Source organism: Anas acuta, chromosome 5 (assembly GCF_963932015.1).
Source record: "Anas acuta chromosome 5, bAnaAcu1.1, whole genome shotgun sequence".
Taxonomy (NCBI): domain Eukaryota; kingdom Metazoa; phylum Chordata; class Aves; order Anseriformes; family Anatidae; genus Anas; species Anas acuta.
Window position 1 is genome coordinate 24626803 of NC_088983.1, and position 27136 is coordinate 24653938.

General features: G+C 35.9%; 1 protein-coding gene across 4 annotated transcripts in view; it reads right to left on the reverse strand.

The window, feature by feature from the left end:
• Window positions 1-3077: 3077 nt before the first annotated feature.
• MIA2 (MIA SH3 domain ER export factor 2) overlaps window positions 3078-27136 on the reverse strand; it is a 33594-nt gene continuing 9535 nt past the window's right edge. For 3 of the 4 annotated variants that reach the window (XM_068683245.1, XM_068683248.1, XM_068683247.1), the window contains 22 exons: window positions 25961-25982; window positions 25768-25856; window positions 25332-25403; window positions 24461-24571; window positions 24036-24107; window positions 23522-23626; window positions 19763-19885; window positions 19049-19172; window positions 18278-18324; window positions 17968-18058; window positions 16683-16821; window positions 15084-15185; window positions 13810-13870; window positions 13413-13448; window positions 12403-12470; window positions 11652-11734; window positions 11166-11297; window positions 9076-9234; window positions 7564-7695; window positions 5073-5149; window positions 4443-4668; window positions 3078-3642 (listed from right to left, as the gene is read on the reverse strand). In XM_068683245.1, the coding sequence (XP_068539346.1) occupies window positions 3491-3642; window positions 4443-4668; window positions 5073-5149; window positions 7564-7695; window positions 9076-9234; window positions 11166-11297; window positions 11652-11734; window positions 12403-12470; window positions 13413-13448; window positions 13810-13870; window positions 15084-15185; window positions 16683-16821; window positions 17968-18058; window positions 18278-18324; window positions 19049-19172; window positions 19763-19885; window positions 23522-23626; window positions 24036-24107; window positions 24461-24571; window positions 25332-25403; window positions 25768-25856; window positions 25961-25982 (2223 nt within the window). In that variant the 3' untranslated portion in view covers window positions 3078-3490. The remainder of the gene's footprint in view (window positions 3643-4442; window positions 4669-5072; window positions 5150-7563; window positions 7696-9075; window positions 9235-11165; window positions 11298-11651; window positions 11735-12402; window positions 12471-13412; window positions 13449-13809; window positions 13871-15083; window positions 15186-16682; window positions 16822-17967; window positions 18059-18277; window positions 18325-19048; window positions 19173-19762; window positions 19886-23521; window positions 23627-24035; window positions 24108-24460; window positions 24572-25331; window positions 25404-25767; window positions 25857-25960; window positions 25983-27136) is intronic. The other variant, XM_068683246.1, reaches the window with a different exon arrangement.

The window sequence follows — 27136 nt, forward strand, 5'->3', positions numbered from 1 at the left end:
GCAACAACGCTTAATGACTTATTGAAGAGAGGACGAGTAGATTCTGCTGTGGGTAATAAAGATAAGGTATGTATGATTATAGCTCTTTATATTCCAGTAAAGTGAAATAACAGGACTGGATCATGGTGCCTTTCGGGGCTCAGCCTCCTGAGGGAGGTTTATGTAGCAGTTATATCTGACAGGGATTGTTCAGCATCATCTGGACCTCAAATGGGGTTGTAAAGTGACCACATCTCTGGCCATTTCCATGCAACTTCCTAAAAATGTTGCATCCTCTGGTTTAAACAGTTGCAAGATGTTAATTCTATCTCTGTCTACCTTTGCAGACTACGGTGTTTCTATGGATAGCTGTAGGATTTACCTCAGTTGGGAAGTACCTTGTTTACTTTTTGTTATCTAAATGCATTTTTCTTTTTCATATAGCCTATTTTCTGCTGCGTTTTTAATTAACTTAATATTGAAAGGTAGGCTGGGGGCAGGAAAAACACCCCTCCTGGCTATGGTACAGGGGTGTTCAGGCCTCTCACTCCGTTTAAAATAGGCCATCTCTGTGGGTGCCCAGGGTGAGTACTGGATGTCGGTACGTCCACTTTGAAGCAAGTCTAAAGAATGGATAAGGTTTGTGTTCTAGGTGCAGTCTTTATACTTAAAACATACAGACTACTGTAATAAACATTTCCTTCCCAAGTATGGGGAGTCCAGTGAGGTGTGAGTGAGTGAAACATACCTCGAGCAGAGTTAAATACCCATCTAACTGTTCTGTTTCTTAGCAATAAGTAAAAGCTGTTGATGGTTGCATTTTTAACAGTAATTTGAATTAGTGATATTGGGATGAAGGGATTTGAACCGAAGCAATTTGCAATCAAGTGTTAGGGAACTTAGGCAGTCCTCATGTGGAAAACACACTCGTATTTGGAGTGAGGTCTTACAAGCTGTGTGGAATTGCTTTGAGTTTGCATAATCCCAAATGGAACTTGTTTGTTTCCCTTTGTTGTTCCTGAGCACACAGCAATGTCAAGTTAGTCTTGCTTCATTCTAGATTTAGCAGCAGGAATTGGAACACGAGCCTTCAGTTGTTAAAGCTGGATTGCTTTTTCTCTGGGGGGGAGCAGGGGCTTTCCTGCATACACGCTTGCTTGATCCTGCTCAGTCAAGCTTCTGTAACCTATTTTATGGGCTACTTTGCCCTACTTCCTGTTGCATACCTATTGTATCTATCACTGGGCTGTCACTGGAAAAAGAATATCTGAAATTATTTCATTCTGTCTGCAGGATGCATCTTAGTTCTTGTAACTTTGTTTGCCTACAGCTCCCGATATCATTCTGGGCTCAGAGTACAGTGTTTTGGTGGAGGAATTGTATTTTGAAGACAATTAACTTGATTATAAGCTAGAACAAATATTCAGCATATACAGAGAAAATGTAGTACTTGTTCAGAAAATGTAGTTACGTTTGTAAGTAGCTTGCAACCCTTTAAAGTGTGGTAGTGTTATCAGACTAAGCGCTTCTGTGCTATCAACCATTTCCTACAGACAGGGTCAAGCTGGTAGTTTGCTCTTCTGCTTGTTCTAGGGGCTGATGTAAGGGTAGGAGTAAAAACTCAATAGTTTCTAGTATGGTCCTGGTTAAGTCTGGCAGGCAAACTTGGAGACTCCAGAAGGCAAATCATTGGCTAAAAGTGATGCAACAGCTGAGCTAAGCTGAACAGCAGTTAAAAATTTCAACATACGTGAGCCTTTAAAGTAGCAGTTGCCAGAATTTGTTGGTGACTAGCTTAAGTACAAAGGCTTTTCTAAATACCTCTGACTAAACTAGGAAGAAAGAAAGGGCAATAAAGAGCTGGGGAAGAGTTCTGCAGCTGAAATAAGAACGGGGAAATAAGGTTAAGAGGAGGAGTATTGAGCTGCAAAAGTAAAAGCTCAGCTGGCAGACTTGATCTGAGTCAGCAATTACAAAAAAAAAAAGTGTTCTGGAGCTTTTTGGTAACTTCCAATTATGGGGTGTCGTGGCCTGTGAGAGTAGAACAAGTGTACGCACTAAGTTTATATTTAAAAACTGTGTTTTGTGTGTGTAAAGGGGGGGATGGCAGTTGAACTGCTGCTACTGTAACTGGAGGCTTGTCTAAAAACAGTTTCCTTCTGTTTTTTTAAAGTACCAAATGACTGCATTGTGAGTAATTATGTGGTTTTTAAACTGAAGCATGCTGGTCTCAAACAAAACAAACTGACAAAACAGCCAGCAGCTTCCAGCAGAAGTCTTTAGTGTATTGCAGGTAAAATTAGAGTGAGGCTCTGTCCAGATCTCACCCAAATGCCTGTGCCCTGGCTGCAGAGACTGGGCCTGCTTCAACAGCCATTATCACAGGGCAAGAAGCGAATAGGAATGAGGAGAACTAAATGACACACCAAACTTCTAGACACAAGATTATCAATTTTGCAGTTTGCTTTCTTTGTTGTTTGATTCTTCTTCCTTTGTGAAGCCTAGCAGACGCTATAACTTGTGTGTGGGCACTTGACTAAAACCTTTTTCTAGCTTCTACGATGCTTCTGTGTGTTTGGGCTTGTTTTAAATGCATGTTTGCCCTAACAGCATATTCTTGACTACTTTTATTGCTTTACTTTTGTTAAGTCTACTGCGTATACTTGCTTTAGACAAGAAAGGAATTTTATTTTTTTCCTTGCTCTTTTAATTATTTGTAATGTGTTAGGATGAGCATGGTTACATAAGTCTCCCACTACACTATACAGACATTTTGTTGATAAATACTGATGGTTCTCCAGAGTTGGAGAATTGGAAGAGTGAGGACTGGAAACTTAATGTGTCTTTTTGTCCCATGCACCTTCCCCAATGGCAATATTAAAATCTAAACACTATTAATTGTAGTTGGGGTGAGACAGTGAAAAAGCAAACAAAAAACATACTAATTAAGGACTTCAATTTGCTGTGGTTAGGCATCTCTAAAGGCAATAGTCTGGTGGTGCTGAAGCATCACATGCAGTTGTAAATAAATAAATAAATAAAATATATGTAAGTTCCTCTTTACTTCCTCAACTACTTCTATAGTATCATGGTAACAGTGAACTTGCAAGGGAAGCTTTATTTCATTATCTTCAGTAGACATTTATTGTTTCAAATTTTTTCACATTCTACTCATAAAGCAAGCATCACTTGGCATGCAGAGTCCCTGTACAGCTAGACAAGCACAAAGCAGCTGGACTTTTAAGATGATTCATGATTTAATTTTATACACCTCTGAAGAGATTACTCAAATTAGAAATACTTAATTTAAAATGACTACTGTACAATGGAAATCACTTATTCACAATATTCATAGTTATATTTCATTCTTTATTTACAAAATACTATCCTGAGACTTCTCTATTAAGCTTCAATTTGAGCAAAGTAGTTTATATATATACCTAAGTAACAGTGGTTACTTAATGTAAGGGAAAACGCCACTAGCAGAATACAGACATTGTTCAAATGACTGTCAGGTCTCTTGCTGTGGGTCCGTTTGTTCTACAGCTGCTGTATTTGACTGAGGTGGCTCAATTCTATTTTCAGGAGGCAGCGGTGGAGGCAAGAATCCAGGTCGTTGAGGCGGATAGTGAGGAAAAGATCTCATTGGGAAAGGATTTCTCACTGTGAGACAAGGAGAGTAGCCCAGTTAATAACAATCAAACAGCACACACAGCTGCTTCTTTACCCTACGCATCTTATTGCTCAGCAACAGCCTCCCGAAATAGAAGTCACAAATTAGAACTACGTTAGATGAGGTGCTCTGGTGAGACAGAGCTGCTAGGAAGGGAAGGACAAAGTGATATTTTTCTCACTAGTGATCTTGTGACAGGCTCATGGCAGTAACCAAGTTAGTGCCTGGTAAGGGGCTTCTGTGGCCACCACCTTCAGTGTGATGATGACCTGGTGGCCCTTCACTGCCGTACCCCACAGGTGCTGTGGGGGATAAAGAGCTCAGTTCTTCCCAGGTCAATCACAGAACAGCAAGAGCCAGGAAGAAGCCCTTCAGTCTGATACTTTCATCTTGCTCCAAAAATGCGAAAGGTGAAACAATTAATTAACAGGTATGTCATAAATGCATGCCTCTGTATGGACATTAGCATACCTTAAAGATATGGAGTTTGAAGATTTATCACACTAAGATTTATGTATAATGCAACCTCGCATCTACTTGCTTTACTACATAAGAAAAGGAACCCTTCAGGTGCTGAACGGTGTTTATATGCTGTTTTCTAAAGGTAATATTCGTAAAAGCAGTATCAATGTGAGCAACTGAGAAGATGAAAATATACACCACCACCTTCAGCACACAGATGCTCCCTGCAGCTGAACTGAGTAGTAGCATGTGCAGGTAACGATTTAAGTGTTCACCCAGTGTGGTAACTCATGATCATATGAAGTAAATGCTCCCTAAAGTTACATACTTGGCATCGGAGGGCGTGGTGGCCCGAAGTCTCGTACTGGAAAACATTCACGTGGTCCGTACATGCCAGCAGGAGGAGGGAGAGGAAATGGAGGTCCTCGTCTCATGAAAGGTCCTCTAGGATCCATAGGCATTAAGGGAGGTCTGACAGGAGGGAAAGGTGGAGGAGCAAATCCTGAGCTGACTGCTTCGCTTTCAGAGGCCAGTGGCTGATCAGGCAGTGAGTCCTGTAGCACAACAAGAACAGAGAAGTTAGCTTTGGGAAAGAGATAAGGAGAGGGAGCATATTCAATCCCATCAGGTCCATTTTGATGCATGCTGCCACTGGAACTAGCTACAAGCTAGCTCCCAACAGCTTAACTCTGAGCAGGCTACCTCTGTGCACTGGCCATCAGCTTGACCATAGCTTCATCTTTCAGGCCTTAACTAATTTGCAATGGGGATTACATTAGCAACATCTCAAAATTAACTCACAAGGCAGCACCTGCTTTGATAAAAGTCTACATTCATTTTTAAGATTTGGACTGCACAGTGCAATGTAACACATGACCAAGTACTACAGACAAACTTTCCTATATCCTTTGCAGAAAACTAAGGATTCTTTAGATCGAGTTTCTGGTTAGCTACTTACACTAAGATTAGAATGATCTTTCATCCCATTTCCACTTGGTTCTGTCCGTGGGCTATTTTCTGAAGATGTTTGTCCGTCTGTATGCAAAAGTAAAACAAGTTATTCAACATTCACCTCCCCACCACCAGCATTTTGTCTTAAATTAGAAGATACAGGCAAAAAAAAAAACAAATATACTGCTGTATGAAGCAACTATTGTGCAGGCAGACTGAAAGAAAACAGAGGAACACAAAGCTATGCTTGAACATTTCTGCCAACCTATATACAGGTTGCACATGAATATATGCAGGCTATAGCTCTCACTCAAGTTTCTTGTATGGATCCTTAATTCAAATTAAGTTTTTCTCCCATTTTAGTATGTTTTTTTCAGAAGTTACAGATGTATTTTCCTACTGATGTACTCTTTATAAATGAAGAGAAAAATATGAACTTCAGTGTTTTTACCTCTACCTACCCCATGAGAACAATTATTTTTTAGAAACAAATGGAGAAAAATATTGAAGAGAATTGTCAGAGGAGAATCAAAGTGGATATAAATATACTAGTGATACATACTAAATGTACTCTAGCCTTCAAAACAATCCAAACTAACAACAAAAAACTCAGCACTTTGAGATTTGAAATATACTGCTTCCTTAAACTTCATCATAAACAAAGACACTAATAATAAAAAGCATAAGACCAGAACAATACTGCTAACAAGTGATAGCTTTCATTTACATTAATTGCATCTCTTCTCCTTTAAGCAATAAAGCTCTTTTCTCAATAAACAGAAATGTCCTTTCCAAAAACCTAAATTGTGTCATTTCAAGCAGGCCTACATTGCTTATGTTAAAAATACTGTTACTTAACAATCTGAAGAATTTTAGTTACTTATGTCATGCAGAGAATATTCCTTCCTTGATACTTAAGTTGCAAAACACTTTCCATTTTAAATCTGTCAAACTTTAACCCTTTGACAAAAAGTTTCCTGCTCTCCACATACGTGCCTCAAATTTTTGGAGTTAGCTACCTCAGCTTAGGAAAATGCAGATTATCTTGCTCACAGAAAATAACACTTTGATCATCTTACTGAGAAATTGTAATTAATTTGAGTTGGAGCCTGGATTTCACTACTGCAAGATGCTGCTCTTCGGAAATCAGATGGTGTATTGGTTTTGTTTTTATTTTTACAAATACCCAAGTCTAGTGAAATTATATGCCTCTAAAATCAACATTCACATGTACTTAATTACATGTAAATGCTGGCAGCAAGGTTATCCAAAACAGTTTCCATTAAGTTGGTTTTGAACTGCCCAAGAAGAAGATACACTTTTTTTTTTTTCACTTTTAAAAGCAGCTTTTTTTAGCAGCTAAATAAATGGGTAAAAATGAATGCAAGAACTGAGTGCAAAGACCACATGCGTCTCCTGTCCTTCAGTCAGCAACCAGGCACTTTGAAGAACGCAATGGAATTTCCCAATGGAATACAAAGAAGTAGGAAGCAGAAGTGAAACAGACAGGCTTGGGGAACGTGGTAGGAAGGTGAGTAGCTGTACAGGAACAAAACTGTACAGAATTTTCCAATAGAGAACAATTCCCTATTAAACCTTTAGCTCAAAACAGAATTCAGCATTCTGACATTATGACACCAAGTAAATAAAGGGTTTCTCTTCTGTTGCCAGGAACTGAGCAGCAAAGATGGTAACTTACTACTAATCACGTGTACCTGAACACTGCCTGGCACAGTTTCTGTCAAGAGTTTAAAGGTTTCATTATTCCTGATGACTCAGACATGTCACTTACTAGGCATTAAATAATGATGAAAACTGTTTAATGAGTATTAAGACTCTGAGTTCTTAAATTGTTAGTGATAAGGTTTAAGTCACCACAACTTTGTCTCTGAGCATCTGTGTGTTGCTCAGTGTCACAAACAAGAATTTACAAAACTGGGCCATTTCAAATGGTAATGAGACAGTGAAACATGATGAAATTGATGGGCAACTGCACTGTGAACTACAAAAAGCTCCAAGTGTTACAAACAGTTTGAAGGAGGCTGCAGGACCTTCTACTCAAAGCCAGTGAACACTTGAAAATGTTGCTGTTGTTCTTTCAGTTTCATTTACTCTAACTTTATCAAAAATGACACAGAAATGCAAGTAAGGGTTTGTGAAACTTTAACACTGTGTTGAGCTTCATGGGAGGAACCACAAGATATGGGAGGCCATGTCTGAATGGTTAACACCCAGATCAGTGAAGGTGGACAATGAAAATACCTCACGGTTACCATTCACTGGATTCCATCCACCCAATAGAAGAGCCTGTAACTGCTGATAACAGTGAAAGACCGCATCAAAGCCAGCAGGTATTAAAATGTTTTTGCACAATAGAACATATCAGGCCTGGGGTAGCTGTCAAACTGCCCTCCTCCCATGGCGTAGTACATATGGTCACCCTATACTGAGACTCTTCACCCAATCATGTCATGGAAGCCAGGTAAAGCAATTCCCACCTGTTTTATCAAAAGACTGCACGTTGTATGTTCGTAGCTCTGCTGGTCCAGAAAGTCTTCCAGTATTTGGAGGATTAGGGAAAAATCTTTCTTGTCTTCGAGGAGGAAGAACTGCATCAGAATAGGGCTCACCTATCATTGAAAACAAAAAAGTCACAAAACAGGTCAGTGAAGATTTATTATCTCATTTCACGTAATTTTATATCAGCAAAATTATCTGGATATCTTATGCTCCTGTAAATATTCTAAGTGACTATTAACCAGGGTGGGCAAACAATCCTAGAATTAAAAAAAAAAAAAAAAAAAACAGACCGTAGGAATCCCACCTTCATATACTACAGCTTATATTTGGAGTAAACTGACATTTCAGGAGCTGTAAGAGAGAAAGCTCCCTGATTTTTGGTTTAACATACAGTAGAATTCTTTATGTTGTGATTACATAAGTGACCTTGAAACAAAGAATCAGCACAGCAATGAAGGCTCATGTCAGAATAAGTTACTGTACATTTGAAGCCATGCTAATGTAGGAGTGCTGTTTCCCATGACATTTCTTACCACTCTACTGCATTTCCCATCTCCTTGCACTGAATCTAGCAATTATGCAGCTACAAGGCAAAGAGTATTAGTCAGATCCTGGGCAAGGATGGGATAAGAACACAGCTCTGGACAAGAAAACAGGACTGCAGTATCCTGTAAATAGATGAGATCTGACAAATGGAAAACTGCATCCTGAGGGAACGTTGAGTTTTATTATCAGGCTTACATACAGATGCACAGCAACTACAATAGCTTGCTGCATCTGGAAACTGAAGTACATTCACCTTTTTTTTTTTTTTTTAAATTGTAGTATTTTTGCTTCTTTATTACAAGTACACAGGAAGGTTGTTTCCTCCCCTGAATTCAGTTTACTTCAGAAACATCAGTATCATCTTAATTTTATCTATGTCTTCCTTGAGTGATGATGCGTAACACACGTTTATCTGAAGTGAGAGCGATGACTAATTACGTTCCTGTTGTTATTTATGGAAGAGGCAACATCGACATGAAAGTAAGTACTAAACAGTGCGCTTTCAGCCAGGATGACTGTCCCATGGTGTTCCCCTACTACTAGCAGAAACATTAAAAAAAAAAATCTTTCAACATCAACTAGCTTTTGGGATTTTTTTTTTAAAGCTAATGTACCATTAAAAATTATGACTTTCTCAGATCTCTCATTCATCATCTAGCCTCGACAGCTCTTTTGATGCAGTAAATAAGCCCCTAGTAAAAGATGAAACTAAGCAGTTGATTATGCACTGTTAGGATCAATATACATTTAACAGACAGCACAGAAGAAGTGCAAATGAACTGCACTATTCAAGAAGGGGATAAAACTGTACTATTAAAAAACCTTATCAGTGTGACTGCACATGCCATTCCTAGAAAACCCCTCATATTGCTAAGCAAAAAAATAAATATTTATGCTGCAAGTCAGAAACTCCATTATTCTAGTAGCTAAGCAGATTTCTATACCTGGTGGAGGCAGAATCATCCTGCGTTCTCTGTCCCAAGGAGGAGACAGGGATCCAGTATCTGATGGTGGTCTGTGGGGATCAGGTAATCTATCAGAACTCAGCTCTCCTCTTTCATTACTAGCTTCATACATGACAGTAGATCCTGGTCCTCTGGATCCTAATTGAAGAAATGAGATAGCTATTTACTCTGGTTTTCAAATCCTACATTATGTGTCTTTCTTCATTAAGCCTGAAAACAATAAAATATATCATGCAATGCCAACAGTTTCAAGACACGAGAGGTGCACAGCTCCCCAGGAATCTCCAGCTGTTTGCTGCTGATGACTTACTAGAAGTATTTAAAGATTTGGTTGGAATGAAAAAAATGTAGTTCAATAGGAGCGTAGCCTACAGTACCTGATTTTTTTGGTAATCATTTTAAGAGTTTCTGTTCATTGAAGTAAAAAAAAAAATAAATAAATAAAAAATGGTGCCTTCACGATAAATGTTATTCTTAGTACTAAAATAATTGTCATTAACAAGACTTCATCAATTTAAAAAATAGCACTCAAAGTTAACAACCTCATTGAAAAAAATATTTGTATTACATTCAAGACTATTCTCATTTGTTCTATCTCTTTAATCAAGAAAAAAAATATTAGAGAAGACCAGGTCAACATATAAGCAAGTGGAAGACAAATGTGATGAGTGACTTCAGATTGCAAGTTTCCTTTGTAGTAAGATTTGGTCTGCATAAATGCAGAATTCCAGTATCATTCTGTAATTCCCTACCCTAAAATCCAACTTAGTATTTGAAGCCATTTTCTATCTTGTGCAAAGTGAGATAAGCACTATAATCGCTCTATAGTTAGCATTGACTAAACACATCATTTGTTTAATCTTCCCAAGTTAGATTAGTGCTCCATTGCAAAGTGAACAGTAATGTCTTTGCATAATTTCTTTCCTTGCTAAGAGTGCATTTGGAAATCCAGTTTTCACTCTTACCCACCAGTAACAGCTGAGTTATAATTTTAAAGATTCACATAACATCTCAATTTCATTACATACTGTCTCTATTCAAGCAAGCAGTTATCAAATATGTGATTTTACCTGCATGTGGTATGTGTGCTATGGTTGAACATTTGATCTCATGTTTTTTTCTTTTTTTTTTCTTGACTTAGAATGTGAATCAACTTTCATATGCAACTGGGTATACCACTTACAGAGAATTAAAGTAAAGAAAGAGTCTTTTAAAAATCAATGTTGATTAGTGACATTCTTATAGATGAGACATATTTAGATATATTTCCTGTGAAGCAAATATAGGTACCAATAGATTTAACAGCGGTATTAAGTTAATAGTAGCTTCTTCATTACCTGTAATAGATGCTGAACCTTACTCTAACATTCATCGACACTGTTTCCATTTAAAAAAAATTACAAAGGAGTAGTGTTTCCTTCCCTTATCAGACATGACACTATGGATTTCTTTCACCTACTTCTCAAACTCTACATTTTATTCCTTTTTACATTTACCCTTCTGTTCTCTTTCATCAGTAGGGATGAAACTGCCTCCATGTACAATGACTACCTTAAATTTAGAAACCAAGGGGAGGAAAACATTACTGAATTAGTAACTTCCTATAGAAACATCTTTCATAAGTCAACGTGTCTTTTGTTTTTGTTGATGTAGATAACTCCCCATTCTTCTCTCTCCATCTTTAGACAAATGAGAAGTATCAACATTCTCTCCTGAGAAAACTGATTAACTTGTTCACCTTAAAATCGGAAGTTTATTTCAGCAGAACTGCATTTGTCCAAAAAATAAAACAAGACTAAGCTTGGCTTTTCACTTTTCTCAATTTATGCTTCTGAAAGCAATCTACTGACTAATCCACTAGTACCAACAAAACTTTCCGTTGTGCTGGTATACACTAGACAGCTTTAGAAACAAGTTGAAAAACAGGAAGAGTTTGTCTGAGGACCTGTTTGTACTGAATTGGTGGTTTTAATACTTTTTGTCACCAGCAAGAGGAAAAGGTGTGACAGATTTATAGCAGAGGAGAGAGAAATCCAGAATAGATAGATTTTCAAGTTTAAGAATTGTACCTCTTCCTCCTCCTCCACCTGGAAGCATAGGTGAAAGCCTTAAAGGACCCTCCAATAAAGTTGGAGGGGAAAGAAAAGCTCTTGTTTCAGATGAAGGCCGGCCCATTGGTGAGGGTCCATATGGGGAATGCTCTGGAACAGTTAAAACAAAATGCTCAAGTTCACAATACTTAGTTCAACAAACTGTATAAAGTAATTAACTTCTCAGGTGAAGTTTAAAACTAGATTGTATAAGTGAAACAAGAACTGTGTTCCAGTTACCATGTGTGTCATATTCCACTCTCCTCTCATCAATGCTGCAATACTGCCAACACTCTTAGTTTCAACAAGATACTTGACAGGACCTAGAGTAACTTTTTTTTTTTTTTATTGACTACTACATACACATGGCCAGGATAGTTTTCAAACGACTACATATGTGCTGTCTTGGGAAACAAAACCAGAAACCAGAACAATTAGAGTCTATTTTACAGTTCAACACTGTACCTCTGCCAAACGGTCTAACTGGAACATCAAGAGCATAAGGATCTTTTTCTAAAAGGTCAAGTTTAAATTCTGCTTCTGTTAATCTGTAAACAAACAAAAAAGAAATGCAAAATTTTTACTGGGCTGCACTGCTTACGAGTAACATTTCTACTAAAAGGACTAAATAGACGAATGTATATCATTCGTTAAATAAAAAAGGTGAGATATCACAGAACTCTGAAATTAAGAATTCCTTTAATTATTTATGCTATTGCATGTAAGCTATAATTCATAAGTTGAAGTTGCATGCTAGATGTCCTAACTCCCAGGCACAACACTATTCTCATGAGTATGTTGCACTTGAAGTATTAGCTGTACATTTGAAAGTTTCCCCCTTACACACCTCAATTGCTAGTTCAGTATTAACTTCTGAATTAAAGAACTGCAAGATTATTTAGTAATCATGACTTCTGGTTAATACATGCCTATTAAAAAAACAGTACCATCAAAACCCTGGAGTCCTACACCTACATTCTGTTTCTTTTCTGAAAAATTTCAATGCTTTGCATAGTTCATTTTTTCTTGCATAGTATCATTACAAGAATCCTCAAATGACTCCCCCTCATTCAGAGCTACAGCAGAGCACTGCTCTCTGCTCTGTCTCATTCACCATTGATTAACATGTGGCTAGAAAATACCAAATTGCATAAATCCAAAACATATTCACATTACAAATCACATTTGTTTAGAATCAGATCAGGACTGCACTTACTTTTGTCTGTTATGTGCATTTTCTTTTCTTATATCATTGAGGTGTCTTTCAGCTGCTCGGGCTGTCAGCTTTCAAGAAGAACAAAAATCAGATGCTTAGATATTGCTGTTTATTAATTAAATGCTTCATAAATGTGATAGCTCCTAGATCCAATACATTTTTCTATCTGAAGTGTTCAGATTGTATTTTCATGATGTATGACTCATATAGAAAGCATAGGAAACAGTCTCAAAACGTCACCAAATGACACTAGCAGTTCTACTACCCAATTTTTTTGGGAAACGATACAGTTTTCCTGCAGATTCTTAACACTGCAGAAATTAAATTCATTGGCTATAGCTGCTTTGAAGCATCTATGGAACACATACAAGATTTAAAATCTCCGATTTTACATATGCAAGTTTTATTTTTAAAATAATACAATTCAAATCCGTAATATTATGACCATGAAGTGCCATAACTTTAACAGGACTATCTCACACAGACCATTCAGTGAAACTGAAGAATGTATTAGTCAGGAGATAGTTTAAAGTTTCCTGTTTGGAAAAAAAAGGTTAAAAAAAAAAAAAAAGCATTTTGTAGCAACATTCTTAGGAAGCTGTCAATGGAACATACTGTTCTCGCAGGACATAACGTCTTCTATTAGCAGATAAAAAGAATGGAGTACATCCAGGAAAAATATTAAAATGGCACCAAAGCAAGGCCAAATGCTTTTATTATTAGCAAAATGCCATGCACTTTTTAAATGGCAACATGTTATTCAAGCAGATTTAGTGCTATAGCAAACAATATTGTAGTATTCAATTCTACTGAGCTCAGAGCTCACTCAATTATTGGAACTGTTCTATGACAAAAGTATTTTTAACATGCTTTTGTGTATTTCTGCAAGAAATCAGTAGGTAACAGGTTAATTTTCATGATCTGTGTGACAGACCAAGCTATTCAGACCATTGAAAAGTGAGACAATAGTTGACATACAGAATTAAGTAAATTAATTGTTTGGAACTTACCCAATTATCATGAGCTTTTTTCTCATGTGAAGTAATCTGTGAAAAACATATTTGTTAGATCATTACTGAAGTGCATTATTCATCTGAAAAAGAAAACTTAAGATTGAATATATGCTCTCATTCATAAATGTAATATGTAGGTAAATTATATTATGAGACATGTAAACTTAAACTGAACTTATTTTTTAATAAAGTTAGTGATAATAAGTCCACAAAAAGACAGTAAGTCCACGAAAAACAGATGACATAAAATAGGTAATAAAAAAAAAAGACAAAGAGAAAAACAAAACAAAAGAACAAGCCATATTCAGTATAACAACCTAATGGAAAGTGGTATTTCAGTTGCATTAACATCCATCCCTACTTGGCATCAATGCCAAGTAACACAAAGACATACCTGATTCTGATAAGAACGAATGGTTCTTTCTAACTCATCTTCAAGATCTTTTGCTCGCTGTCTGTAACAAAAACAGGATTTATGACACTGTAATAAAATGCTGAGGAAAATAATTTTAAATATGGTAAACACAATGGTTAACACAAAGTATAATTATTTGCAAAATATAATTTTTGTATCTAGAAGTATCATCACCTAAAGCCTAGAATTTCCATTGCTAGTCATTTTTGTGTACCACGTGATCCTTAGTCAACCACTCCCCAACTGTTCAGTGGTCTGTGATATATTTCCAGTATGAAGGATATCACCCTACAGTATGTCCTAACAGCTAGGTTTACCCAGCTCAGCAATTGTACTGACATGGCTAGAACCTCATGCTGTTACAGTTTAGCAGTCGGTTCTGGGGGACAGGTACTTGCACTCAAGTTATTTCAAGACCACAGTAAGTATGATGCCACCTAGTTGCCAGCTGCCTGGTGCACAGCCTTTCTAGGTTCTGCACCCTCTCAGCAGGTGGGCCAAAGACACATTCTGAGTAAATCAAAAAGAGTGAATTCTGTATTCCTAAGTGAATACTGAAAAATGTCCACAAGGGCTTCACATTCCAGAGGAATGCTCCTCAGGAAGCATTTCTGATCCATATCGTTCACTTAAGTGTCAATACTCCCATGAACATTGAAGGAAGACAGGAAATACATATTACAAATCAAAGAATTATACTGTAGCTCAAGAAGCTACTGAAGAAGCCCATATGTACACAGCTAGTGTAACGCAAAACATTTACAAAACAATTACAGAAAATATTCCCACATTACGGTAATACTATTTAAAAGCTTAGAGATACAGAAATAGAATACTAAAACTAGACAACAAATATGTTCAGATCTATGGAAAAGTTGAATGTTGCATTTATTTCACAGTATTCTCTTTTTAACTTTCTTTTTTTCTATTTTAAATTTTTAATCTGTTCACTAAGGGGAACTAGATAGAGACCCACTTCTACCATTCCATTAAAGCTAACATTTCAATACAAACAGCATTCTAATGGAAAAGCTCTCAGTGGTCTTCCATTCTCATTTTATTTTTTATATATATTTTTTAATAAAACAGAAACTCTAATAGTATGTATTATTACACACCTACTGGCATATAACAACACAAAAAAAAGCAAACCAAAGAATCTGGAAGAAAACACATTCACTTAAGCTGGTGTTATTCTCTACTGCCTTCTGTTCACTTTAAAAGTCATAATAGTAAGTAAAATTTGTAATTACCGGTAGCTGTTTAGTTCTTCAGCAGCATGATTAATTTTTTCATCTACTTTAGAGAGCTTTTCTTCTTTTTGTAGGCGCTCTCTCTCTTCTACTGTCAGTTTCCTTTAAGAAAATTATAAATTCAGCTTAATTTTACGTCAACAATTCTGCAGGCAGTCCAAGAAAAAATTCTCAAATTATTTAGGCATGATGTGTAGATGATATTTATCCAGATAAAGAACTTTAGAGGTAACATATAAAGCGGCATAAACAGAACTAGTTTTTATGTCTTTATTCAGTTTATTTTTAATGAAGCGTTATCACTATTCCTAAAAGCAATTTAGAAGACAATTTAATCTCCCAAATACTCAAGCTTTCCTTTTGCAAAATATTACTGCCCTAGGGAGTTAGTATTGCAAATGGAAATATTTGCAAAAATGTACAACCACACACAGAACTACACTATCTTTCAGTGTTATTTCAATAACTATTTAAAAGATGTCCCACTAGTACTAATATCCTCTTTAATTCAGCTATCTGCACCACAACAGCTTCTCTCCACTCCTTTTTGTCTCTTGCAGTCTTTGACAAGAAGCATGTGTTTGCTGAACTTCAGCACAGTATCTTTAAATAACTTCTTTTCATTAAGTTCCATTCTATCCCTCATACCCTATAAAAATCAAATGTTAATGTAATGGATTTGGGGTTTTGCTGCATCTATGAGGATGACAGTCACCTATGTATTACACAAACTACAAAGCAGATTATTATTGAAAGCAACACTTGAAAAACATCCTGCATACCGCTCAGTACAAAATCAAGACTTGTATTGCTTCTCTTGCTGCCTTCAAGATTATGTTTGCTCCTTAAAAAATAATTTCTGGCTAATAAAAATGTAAATTTGTGCCTTAAAATGATTCCCTCCTGATCCCACCACAGCCGGACACACACACTTCTCAAAGTTATTACATGCTCCATCCCACCCCAGTCCTTCTGCATTTGATTTTGGTCACCATGTCCCATTACCTACTGACATCCTTACTGGGAGACAGATGGCACAGCCTTCACATTGCATCTTTGTTGATGAGGAAAGACAAAATCACACAGGTTCTACATTGCTTACTGATAATAGCTGTCCATGTTTTAACTCTTAAGCTTAATTTTACATATAGCGCCACTCTTCCACAGACATTAGTAGCTCCCTTTACTATATAAAATATACCCCATAGTTAAAGAAGCTACTGATTTTCTTTCTTTCAGCAACTTTGATACATGTATTATATCATACCTTCATTTAGAAGTCAAGCTTTCCAACTTCACCCACCTTACATCATAGATTAAAGATTTGTTATTTCTCATGTTATCTTTTTTCCCTATACTTAATTGTGGAAAAGTCCTAACTTAATAGACCACTACTTCCATGGAAACAGTTAGTATAAACTTACTGTCATCATAAATGCACATGAAGGTGCAATGTAACAGGGTCTTCCTGCTACTCCCTACTTCAGGAAACTCTGGAAAGCAGTATTCAAATTTCTAATAATTTTCAGCCACCTAAATCAAAAAGCGTGAAGTCTCAAACAGTAAGGATTGAACATAAAAGTGAAGAAAAAAAAGCACCTGTGTAGTTTCATTTCATTTTCTTGATAAAGCTCAGTCATTACTTTGAGTTTCTGCTGAAGCTTTTGAACTTCACTTTCAAATCGTTCATTTTCAGACTGCAAGGAAACTTGTTCACTTTGGAGGTTTTCTATACGCTCTGTCAAATTCAGAGATAATTATATTGGGAACAACATACAATTTACAAAATAAAAATATTTGTAACATTTTAGGACAGAAAAAGTCTGTAGAAGCGTCTGCTACTATACTTATTTAATAATGTATGCAGTAATTTATATCAACACATTTCAGTAAATTATAAAGATTGAGAAACAGTGTTGGTCCTTTGATGGGAAGCCAGCATTATTCTCTCTACCAAGTGCAGCTCTGAGCAAATGCCTAGTCTTTGTTTTCCCTCTAAATGGCATAGCTCCTCTAGACACTGCAGTTTTATAATTCACAATTTTAATTTGGAGCTTTTATTATTGTAATTATTCCACTCTAAAAGAGTAAAATCATTACCATTATATTGCAGATTTAGCCCCACAAAGCCTTGCTCAGTAGCCTGAAGGAATAACTCAGATTTTTGTTATCTATCCAAATTAAAATCAGTCCTGTTTTCTTTCCTATTTACTATTCTTATGCCTCTTTTCAAAAAAAGATATAAAACTTCAAGTAAGCTAGAATACCTTTATGAGAGAGAGTTAAAATCAATTTGGAAAACGTGCCAGCATAAGGAGTCAGGCTAAATGACCTTCATGCATTAAAAAAGATACAGTTTTACAGAGCATATCACTATTCAAATAACAAAGCATAGTACGTTCAAAAATGATGGCTATTCTGCTGGCTGTTATCTATAAAAGCAATTGGTAGTTACAGACTTTTTTTTTAATTGAAGTGGCAGTGTTTTCATTTTATAAATTTTAATTCAGTGTAGCCTACACAACAAAGGAAAAATTAGAGAAAAATACTTCTAGCTTTGATTCTCTAAATGCAGTATTTTAGATTTTACTAATTATTCAGCTTCCACCTACTACAACTAAACTACAAATTTTAAAAGAGTTTTAAAATTTAGAGTAGTACCCCACTGTTTCATGTCCAGCATTTATGTAAAGGTATTATGTATTTATTAACATCACTTTGCTCATCTAAGATTATATAACTTCTATACTGTAACAGAGTACAATAAAATTTGCAAATGGTGCTTTATAATTAAATATAAAATCACTATATCTATATATCTATTAATATAAACTTAAATCAGTTTTTAGTCGAAACTAGACAGCCTGTAACAACATTTAATTACCTGTAAGTTCTCCTTTGGCTTTGTTTTCATCAGACAATTTTGAATACATTTGATCTCTTTCTGTTTCCATGGTCTTTAAACAAGCATTTAACTACAGTCAAAATTAAAAAAAAAAATTAAAAAAAGGAACTTAAGATTATTAGAAACTCTTTGTATGGAAAAATATTTAATTAAGCATCAAAAAATGCTGGGTCTTGATACCCTTAAGTGCACACACGTATCTATATGCACTTAAACTTACCATAAGAAATTGCACATATTCCATTTAGCCTCCCCCCCTTCCATCCACAAGTTTCTTAAACTCACGTACCTTTGCAGCATAGATCAATTTCTTTACAGTTCGTTTTTGCTGATCATCTGATTGACAGAATAGAATACGTCACATAAAAAGCACAGAAAGGTTTGTGACAGAGCTTGCTACTCAAATATATCATTTTACTTTGCTCTTATAAAAAATGCAGTCCCCAACATGCCATGATAGGCATGTTTTAAATTGGTGGCTTGCCTATTTTCTAAATAGGTTCAGAATGCACTTATTAAGAGTGAGATGGTGAACACATGTTGTAGGACTTACTGGGCAATTGTACAATCAGCACTAACAAAAAAGAACCTGCAGCAAGAATAAGGAGGAGGAAAGGCTACTCTGTGCTGCTGTTTTGAAAGGACCTACATCTATATCCCCATCACTACTACACTGCTTGCCACAGCTGCATAAGGACAAGGAAGCAGAAATAAGGCTCTATGGACCTACAGGGCTACTGCTTGGAGAAGCTTTGGGAAGAAACCAAGGCAACATTTCCATCTACAAATGCATGAAAATCATTGCCAAGACATCCTGCAAGAGACTGAGCACTCAGTCTTTACATTTCCCTGTGACAATGCACACACTTTTATCTATACCCACGTCACCCTACAGTAGCACAGGCTACTATTCCAGAGGTTTCCAAGCTTCAGTTAACTGTCTGACATTAATAAAATTGGGTGAGTTTTAAAAACCCGTTTTTTAAAAAGCTGATCTTTCTATTCTCCTAGAATTTTGTTGGTTCTCTATTTTTAAAACATCTGTTAAAACATATCATACCTAAATGCTCTCCATTTTCTGTTTCACCCTTTATATCAGTGTCCCAGTGATCATCTTCAGTGTCATCATCATCTCTGATTGCTGAACTCCAATCTTTCATCTTCAGCAAGTACTGTGTCAGCGACTAAGAAAAAGCCCACACAAAACAAGAACAGTAAAATAAATATAAACAATGAAAATGTGGTTAGCTTCCCAATTACTTTTCCAGGATTTCTGATCTTAATTTACTTCCCTTAGTAGATTTAACAAGCCTCATCTATAGGACTCTAAATGTCCGACATTACTCTTCCCATTAAAACATATACCTGCAGGTTAACAGGTATGCCCTAGGCAAAGATTCCTCGGATACCCAAGTAAGTAGGCTTTTCACAGGGCTTGGGCATATATGGTATGCCCAAACACATGATAGTAAGTTCCCAAACCCCATGCTCCAAATTCCCAAAAGAGTAAATACTCTATTAGAGCCAAAAGTGCTATGGTCTTGTTTAGCCCTGTGGGCTTCCAAGGCTGTCAGACTGCTCCACTGTGCTGCTAAGCAACCTTTTTTTGCTTAGCAGGAAAGGAGACATTTGAGGACGGACACATCAAAGAAACTAACAAAAAAAAACAGCTTAACACATACTAAGAAAAGGAGAGTTTGTTAGATCTTCTTGAAACTTAATGGTTTAGCATCAGACTGAATAATACGATTCAGTGCTACCTGTCATCATTTACCTTGACTTGACTCTCTTTATCTTTCAATACTTCTTCTATATCTGTTTTAGATGATTCAAACATTTTTGTTTGTTCATTTAGTTCACTAAATCGTTCATCCCATCCTTCAGCTTCTTTTAAAAGCTAAAAAGGGAAATACTAGATTAGTGTGATTATTCATTATAACAAAGAACCAAGGATGAATAGCACTTCAGCCTGTTGTGCATATTATCTACATACACAAAAGCAGAATTTTAACCTCTCATCCAACAATATGAATTAAACAAGAAGACTACAAGACAGTCTCAAGATTCAAATATAAGACTTCTATGTTATTGTCCTGTTGATATAACTACAATAACTCTCTTGTAATTAGTTGTTAGAACATCTAAAAAAATAGCAAAAAGGTTCATTTACTATTCCACTCACTTAAAATCACACGATGTGACAACAGCAATGCATAAAAAAAGTGACAATTTATGTAACAGTTATGAACACTGGGCAGGAGTGGACAGAAGGGAGAAGATTCCTTCCCCAACATGCACATAAACTTTTGAAATTATACCTGTCTTCTCAATCTAGGAGAGGTCGGGGAGGTAAGGAAAATCTGGAAGCTTTTCAGACAGCTGCTTAAATTCACAAGACTTGTACGTTTACACGATCTCCCTTGCTCTCCTCCACATTTCTTAATGACATTTCAAAATTTTATTTTAAAGAGCTTTCCCATTAATTAAAGTCACAGCAACTGCACGTAATCGCTACTTAATGGTATGTATCTTTGTCATTGTGGTTAACTAAACAACAGGCAAATTCCAAGGTTACTTTTGATAGATATTCCCTAATAAAATCTAATTTCACATAAGTATTTTACAGTAATAAAGCAATTAGCACATGTAAGCACTTAGTTTATTAAAAAAACACTGGAATAAATTAGTGCAAGTAAACCATGTTTTCACATTGTAAGAAAAAATTGATATGCATGCAAATTTTAAAGACAAAACATACAGTACAAAAACATGGGGAACTATTTGTTTTAAGAGAATGTCAAAAGAATTTTGTTCAAAGTTGTACAACGGGCAACCAATTTAAAAGCAGTGAGTGGACAGAAAGGAATAGCTAGGTTGAGCAACGTAAGTGAAAGTTATACTAAAAATAAAACCAGAAAATGGGAGTTAAACAGGGGAACTGCCATGCAAGTAGACAAACAAGTCTGGACACTTGTTATCAAAGATAAAATGAAAGGCGTAAAACAAAGTATGTGACTAGAATTGGATGAACACCACTTGGCACACAATTGCACCTTTCGAGCAGTAAAAGCCATATATGAATTTGTAGCATCAAACTAGAAATTACAGATAAAGCAAAAACACTCTCTTTGCTAATGTTGCTCAGAAGACATACACAAGCAACTACATTTATCACAAAATGTCATTCCTCAAAGGGGAACTAAAGCTTAAGAGAGTCCTTCTACATGAAGTCAAAGAGAAAATAAATCGACCTGACTTTATATGCCTGTAAGAATTAGAAGAAAGGATTTGCAATGAGCTAAAGCAGCATTTATTTCTGATGTTCCTAATGAAGGGGGAAAAAAACACATAAAGCGGTAAGTCTGAGTTCATTAACAGTTCCCTTGTTCAAACTAAAAGGCCCAATCCTTTCTCTGACACATCAATCTGAGAGAGCACATCTGTTATAATGGTTAAGCTATGATGTGCCAGAAGATTACGACCCATTAGTGCCAATGGACAGAGGAAGAAAGCACTCTAAGTTCTGTAAACAAATAACATCTTTGTTACCTTTTGAGCATAAGTGAAATTCCATCTTTCAAAAAAAAAAAAAAAGAAAAAGAAAAAAGGGATATAGATCTTCTAATACAGTAAACTAATTTACATGCTTACAACCACCTCATAAAAGAAAACACAAACAAATCAGATATCAGGTCCTATCAACTCTTTCCAGGTTCTGTATCCACTAAAAAGCAGAGCAAAACACAACACGTAAAAATGTTCTCAAATTACTTAACACTGCAACAAAGCTCAGTTAATGACAAAGTGCAGGAAATTCATCCTAAACAAAGTGGTTAAGGAACTACCATACCCAAGTTATTTTATCTGGAAGGAATACAAAAAAAACTTATTTATCTAGGAACCTGACAAGTTATTTACATCCTGGGGGCTGTTTTTCCTGATTTTTTCCTGGGCTTGCTTGATAGAAAATTATTGCATATAAAATGTAGAGCAATTCTCATCACTCAGTACTACCTTATTGTAAGCCCTATTAAGTAGAGGAAAAAAAGAATACTCTTTTTAACAAAAAGAAATAGATTATTTCTGTCTAAAACCAAGAATTTACCAGGAAAAACAAAACAAAACCCTGTTGAGACTTTACATCATCTTCTACTCCCCCCCCTTGATTTTTGTGAAACTAAGCATATGCCCGTTCTAAAAAGTTTTACTGAGAACAGAGTTGTGCAGAATTGGAATATTCCTCCGATAGAAAATTATCTTTTTTTTTTTTTTTTTTTTAACCCCTTGAATCAGTAAGTTTGATATATAAAGATGTTTCAATAGGAAAGGACAAAACCAAAAGTCCTGTGCCTCTAGCTCTGCAAGGTAGGTACCTTGATACACTTCAGACAACAAAAGCAATCATCCATCAGGCAGGACAAGAAGCACATACTCACAAAAATGAAACACTCTGTTTAACTTTTAATGTTCTGAGATTTTTTTTTCAGCAAAATTATTGCACTGAATGACTACTGCATACGTTGAACATTTTAAAAATTATCAGCATTCTTTGGGATCTATTCTCACGATCAGAGGGCTAGAATGCCTCTCCTCTGAAGACAGGCTGAGAGAGCTGGGGTTGTTCAGCCTGGATAAGAGAAGGCCAAAGGGAGACCTTACAGTGGCCATCTAGTACCTAAAGGGGGCCTACAAGAAAGCTGGGGAAGGACTCTTTGTAAGGGAGTGTAGCGATAGCACACGGGGTAATGGCTTTAATCTAAAAGGGGGAAAGACTTAGATTACATATGAAGAAGAAATACTATGAGAGTGCGAGGCACTGAACAGGTTGTGCAGAGAAGTTGTGGCTGCCCCATCCCTGAAAGTGTTCAAGGCCAGGCTAGATGGGGCTTTGAGCAACCTGGTCTGGTGGGAGATGTCCTGCCCATGGCTGGGGGGTTGGAACTGGATGGCCTTTAAGGTCCCGTTCAACCCAAACCACTCTGTGATCTAGCTACAGCGTTAAGGAAAACAGCTAAAATTTGGGAAGTAACAGTCCTTTCTGTATCTTCATATTACTGATATGACTTTCCACTATTTTATTTATAGTGATACTACAGTAGTTTCCTACCCGCCTTTTGCATACATTGCAATTTCTTCATTTTTGTTTTGTTTTCTGTATTAAATATAAGCATTTGCTCTCTGCCAATGCAGAGGATCCTAGCTGGAGACTTGCTCAAATCTCTCTGCTTTCCTTTAGCTCTCAGCAAAATTCTTATCAGTCCCACATTACTTACATGCTCACTTTTTCACTGATCTGTATGGATGTTTCTTTACAATTAATTTTGTTTGTTTTTTAATAATATAGGACTATCTTTGACAAAGTTTTTCTACAGAACTTCATTTTAAAGGCATGTCCTCTTCCTCATTCTGTTTACTAGAATACTCAGGGAATGTTAACAAACACACGGAGAATGAGCTCCTTACAAAAGTCATGTTTACACAGCATTGGAGGAAAATATACAATTTCTAAGGAATTTAACTAGGAAGAACCTACTTGTTTCTCACTTTCCTGAAGATGGCAGTTTTCAACTACCGCATCTTGAACGGATGTCTTGAGTCTCTCTGTATTAATCTGATACACTTTTAGGGTGGACTTGGCCTAAATTGAAAGAAAGAAGTATTGTTTCAACTGCGTAAGTGAAGATACAACAAGCAGGGGCACCATGGTATTACTGTACTCATTCTTAACTTTTCTATCCTTACTATATACACATTCTCACATTTTTCCCACAGTTTCAACAGCCTTTGTTGATTGAAGTTTTGCAACGCTGTATCATTGTGGACTAAAAGGGTAAAGAAAAGACAAAGGTACTCCCCACTAAATGCCAGTCACTACATGAAATTAAAAGTTGTTAAATCAAATCACACAGAAGAAGCCTTAGCACATCTCTTAGTTTACAGAGCACACTAATTCTGCACACTTAGTAGGCAAAATTTTAAAAATGTAACTACGTGGAAAATAGAGAAATTATGGAGATTTGAAAACAAATGATAAAAATCAGACATACCTCATCGACTTGTGATTGAACAGATTTTGCTTCATTCTCTAAAGACTCCAATCTTTCCTCAATTTCAGCCACCTGAAAATTATTAGTTTTTAATATAGCTTCCACAGATTTGACTGAAAGTCCAGGCAATTGCTAAAGTTACTTTATTTTTCAAATTGAGAAGGTTGATACTGCCAAATCAGGGAGAAGAGTTCTTTTTCTGAACATTTTCTCACATGGGTGTTATTTTTCCAGTACGGCACAGGGAGTTTGAAGACACAAAAGGGGAAATATAGTTTTTGTTTAAAAAAATATATATATACATATTGTCTTCTCAATAGACAGTAAGACAATATAATAGACAGTATAATTCCATAGGAATATAATAAAAAAAAAAACAGTAAGAAGAGTAAGAGCAACAAAGACAGGATTATTTTTATTCTCACCAAGTTATCATTTTCTGACTGCTTAGATTTTTCTTCTTCCAGTTCTTTTTCTAGATCTGCAATTGCCTGGTTGAGTTCTAAGTTTGACTTGTTCAGTTTTTCATGCGTTTCCTAAATCAAATTGTTTTGACAGTTAAAACAAGACACTTGACATTGACTTGACTTCCTACTTGACTACGTAGGAAGAATATAAGTATGTTTTAAATATCATTTTAATGCAAAATGACAAAGTACATTTAACAAACATCACAATATCAAGGATAAATCTCAAAGTACTCTAGACTCTTGTATGCTAACAAAGCATGTAACAACTAGATTTATACAGCCTGAGTTGCAGAACAAAATAAATCTGTTTTTTTATACAGTGGATTTGATATTATATAGCCTATGATGTATTTGATTCACTTTTTTGGAACTCTTACGAATATAAGCTTGGGGGATATAAGCAATGTAATTACACCTGATTTTATTACTTAAAACATGAAGCTGTTCTCTACTTATGTGTCACTGAAAAGCACTGGTAATTTTAAACTGTGCTCCAGTAGCTTATAAAATAAACTTGAATTGAATCACATGAAAACGTGTTTAATGCAGTGCGCACTCTGCTCGAAACAGGAACAGTTTACTGTTTAAGTAATTAAATATTGTCTAAAATGTCATTTACTCTAATATCAATCATTTTGTTTCCATTCTGCTTTTAATTCAACTGTTACAAAAGCTTTTCTTAGTTAGTCTTACTTCTGTGCTATTTTCAGTAACGCAGGATTAGAAAACCAATCCTCACAATTACGCAATTATGTTTTTAATGTGCGTAGCATTTTCCTGAAATACTGCCTTATACTGCTTAGATAATTTCTATTTATCTTTTTACCTCAAAAAAAGCTGCATCTGTTGATTCTTTCGTAATGTTGTCGTCCTTTAGAGAAGATTCTAGATCTTCAAACTAAAAAAGAAAAACTTTACGTCAGAATGGACATGGGGAAAAAAAAGTGCCTAAATAATAGAAATAATAATGTTCTAGTCTGAAACATAGCCATCACCTCACAAATACACCCTGCCAGAAATCAGGACAACCTTAGCCTGAGTACGTTATTAGAGAGGTATAAAAAAAAAAACAAACCCTTGATCACACTGACAATGTGATACACAATAAAATGCACTGACAGAAAAAGCATTTAAAGAATTACTTTTAAAAATTTTAAACATTTTTGAGTCACAGAATCAGGCTTAAGTTTAGTAATTCAAATACAGAAATTGGATCAGTTTATCAAATTACTTATGTGAAAGCAATTAATGAGAAATATTACCTCTTTTTTGCAAAGGCTGAGTTTTTCAAGAATTTTGCATTTCTCTTCAACTAGTTCAGCAATTTTGTTGGCAAGCTGTTTTTCCCTTCCTATAACAAACAGACAACTAAATGTTGCAGCATTCACATAATTGCAAGTTGCAAAAAAACGAGTTTAAGATAATAATGCTCCAAACTATGAAAAATAAGCTTACCTACATAAAGTCGACTTCTAACCTGAAATAAAAAGAATAAATACTTGAAAACATCTGATTAATCACTCTTGCATAGTAACTGAGAACAAGTTTTTTAGTTTATGGTTCTATGATCAGGTTAAACATGGAATTTAAGGAATATAAATACAGGTTCCTGTCACACAACCAACACAAAGTGCCCACGTACAACTCTGTGGGAAGTGCCAAATCAGCAGCTGCAGCATGAGGTCTAGTGCCCTAGAATCAAACTACGGGACAAAGCCTGTTACAAATGGCCTGGACAAGAGATGCAGAAGTTGGCTGGGCCAAAGATTTTACAACAAAAGACTCCTCTCATGGCTGGGCCTGGATCATGTCTCTAACATATAAGGAGTCTTTGATTTTCCCTGTTTCTTTCTTATTCAAAGACAAGGAGACCAAGTAAGAAGGGTAGAGTGAAGACACAATTATGCCTATCCTATCAACCCCAAAAGCAAAAAGTCAAACCCCACTGCTTTTGAATAAGTAACTATTCATTCTTCAGAAGACCACTCAGTGCAGTTTTAAGTACAGATAACTGAAAAAGCTGTCAGTAACTTGTAATATCTTGGGCCTTAGTGATAGATCAGGTAACATATGAGAGGAAAACAACACTAACTAGAGTTGCTGCTTGACTCAAGTATCAGCTGAAACTTGTCTTTCATAGCATCTAAAGCAATGAAACATAGTTAAAAATCGAAAACCAAAACAAACTGCTAAGAGATACAAGGAGTAACACAAATTACAGATTTGTTAGCTTAAACAAATATGGACTACCCCTTCCAGACAATCTGAATTGCTGCTGCAGAATAAGTGGTGTTTTTCCAGATCTAAGGAGACGTTAGAAGCCGAAATAAAAATGCAATTGCTCTTATGTGAAAAAAATAAAATGCTACGCAGCCTATTTTCAAACAAAAGCATCATTAAGCCCAGCACAAAAATAAATAAATAAAAAAAAAAAGGTCACCCTCTGACTACTTAAGAGCATGCAAAAAAATTAAGAAGTTTACTAAATATTGAATTATGGACACTGAATACATTTATTTAGTAGGGAGAGTTTGGTAGGCAGGTGTTATTGCTCACATCCTTACCCACTCATGACTGAAACCAACCCATACCTCAAAATATCATCTGATGTATGTGTTAAGAGGTTTCAGT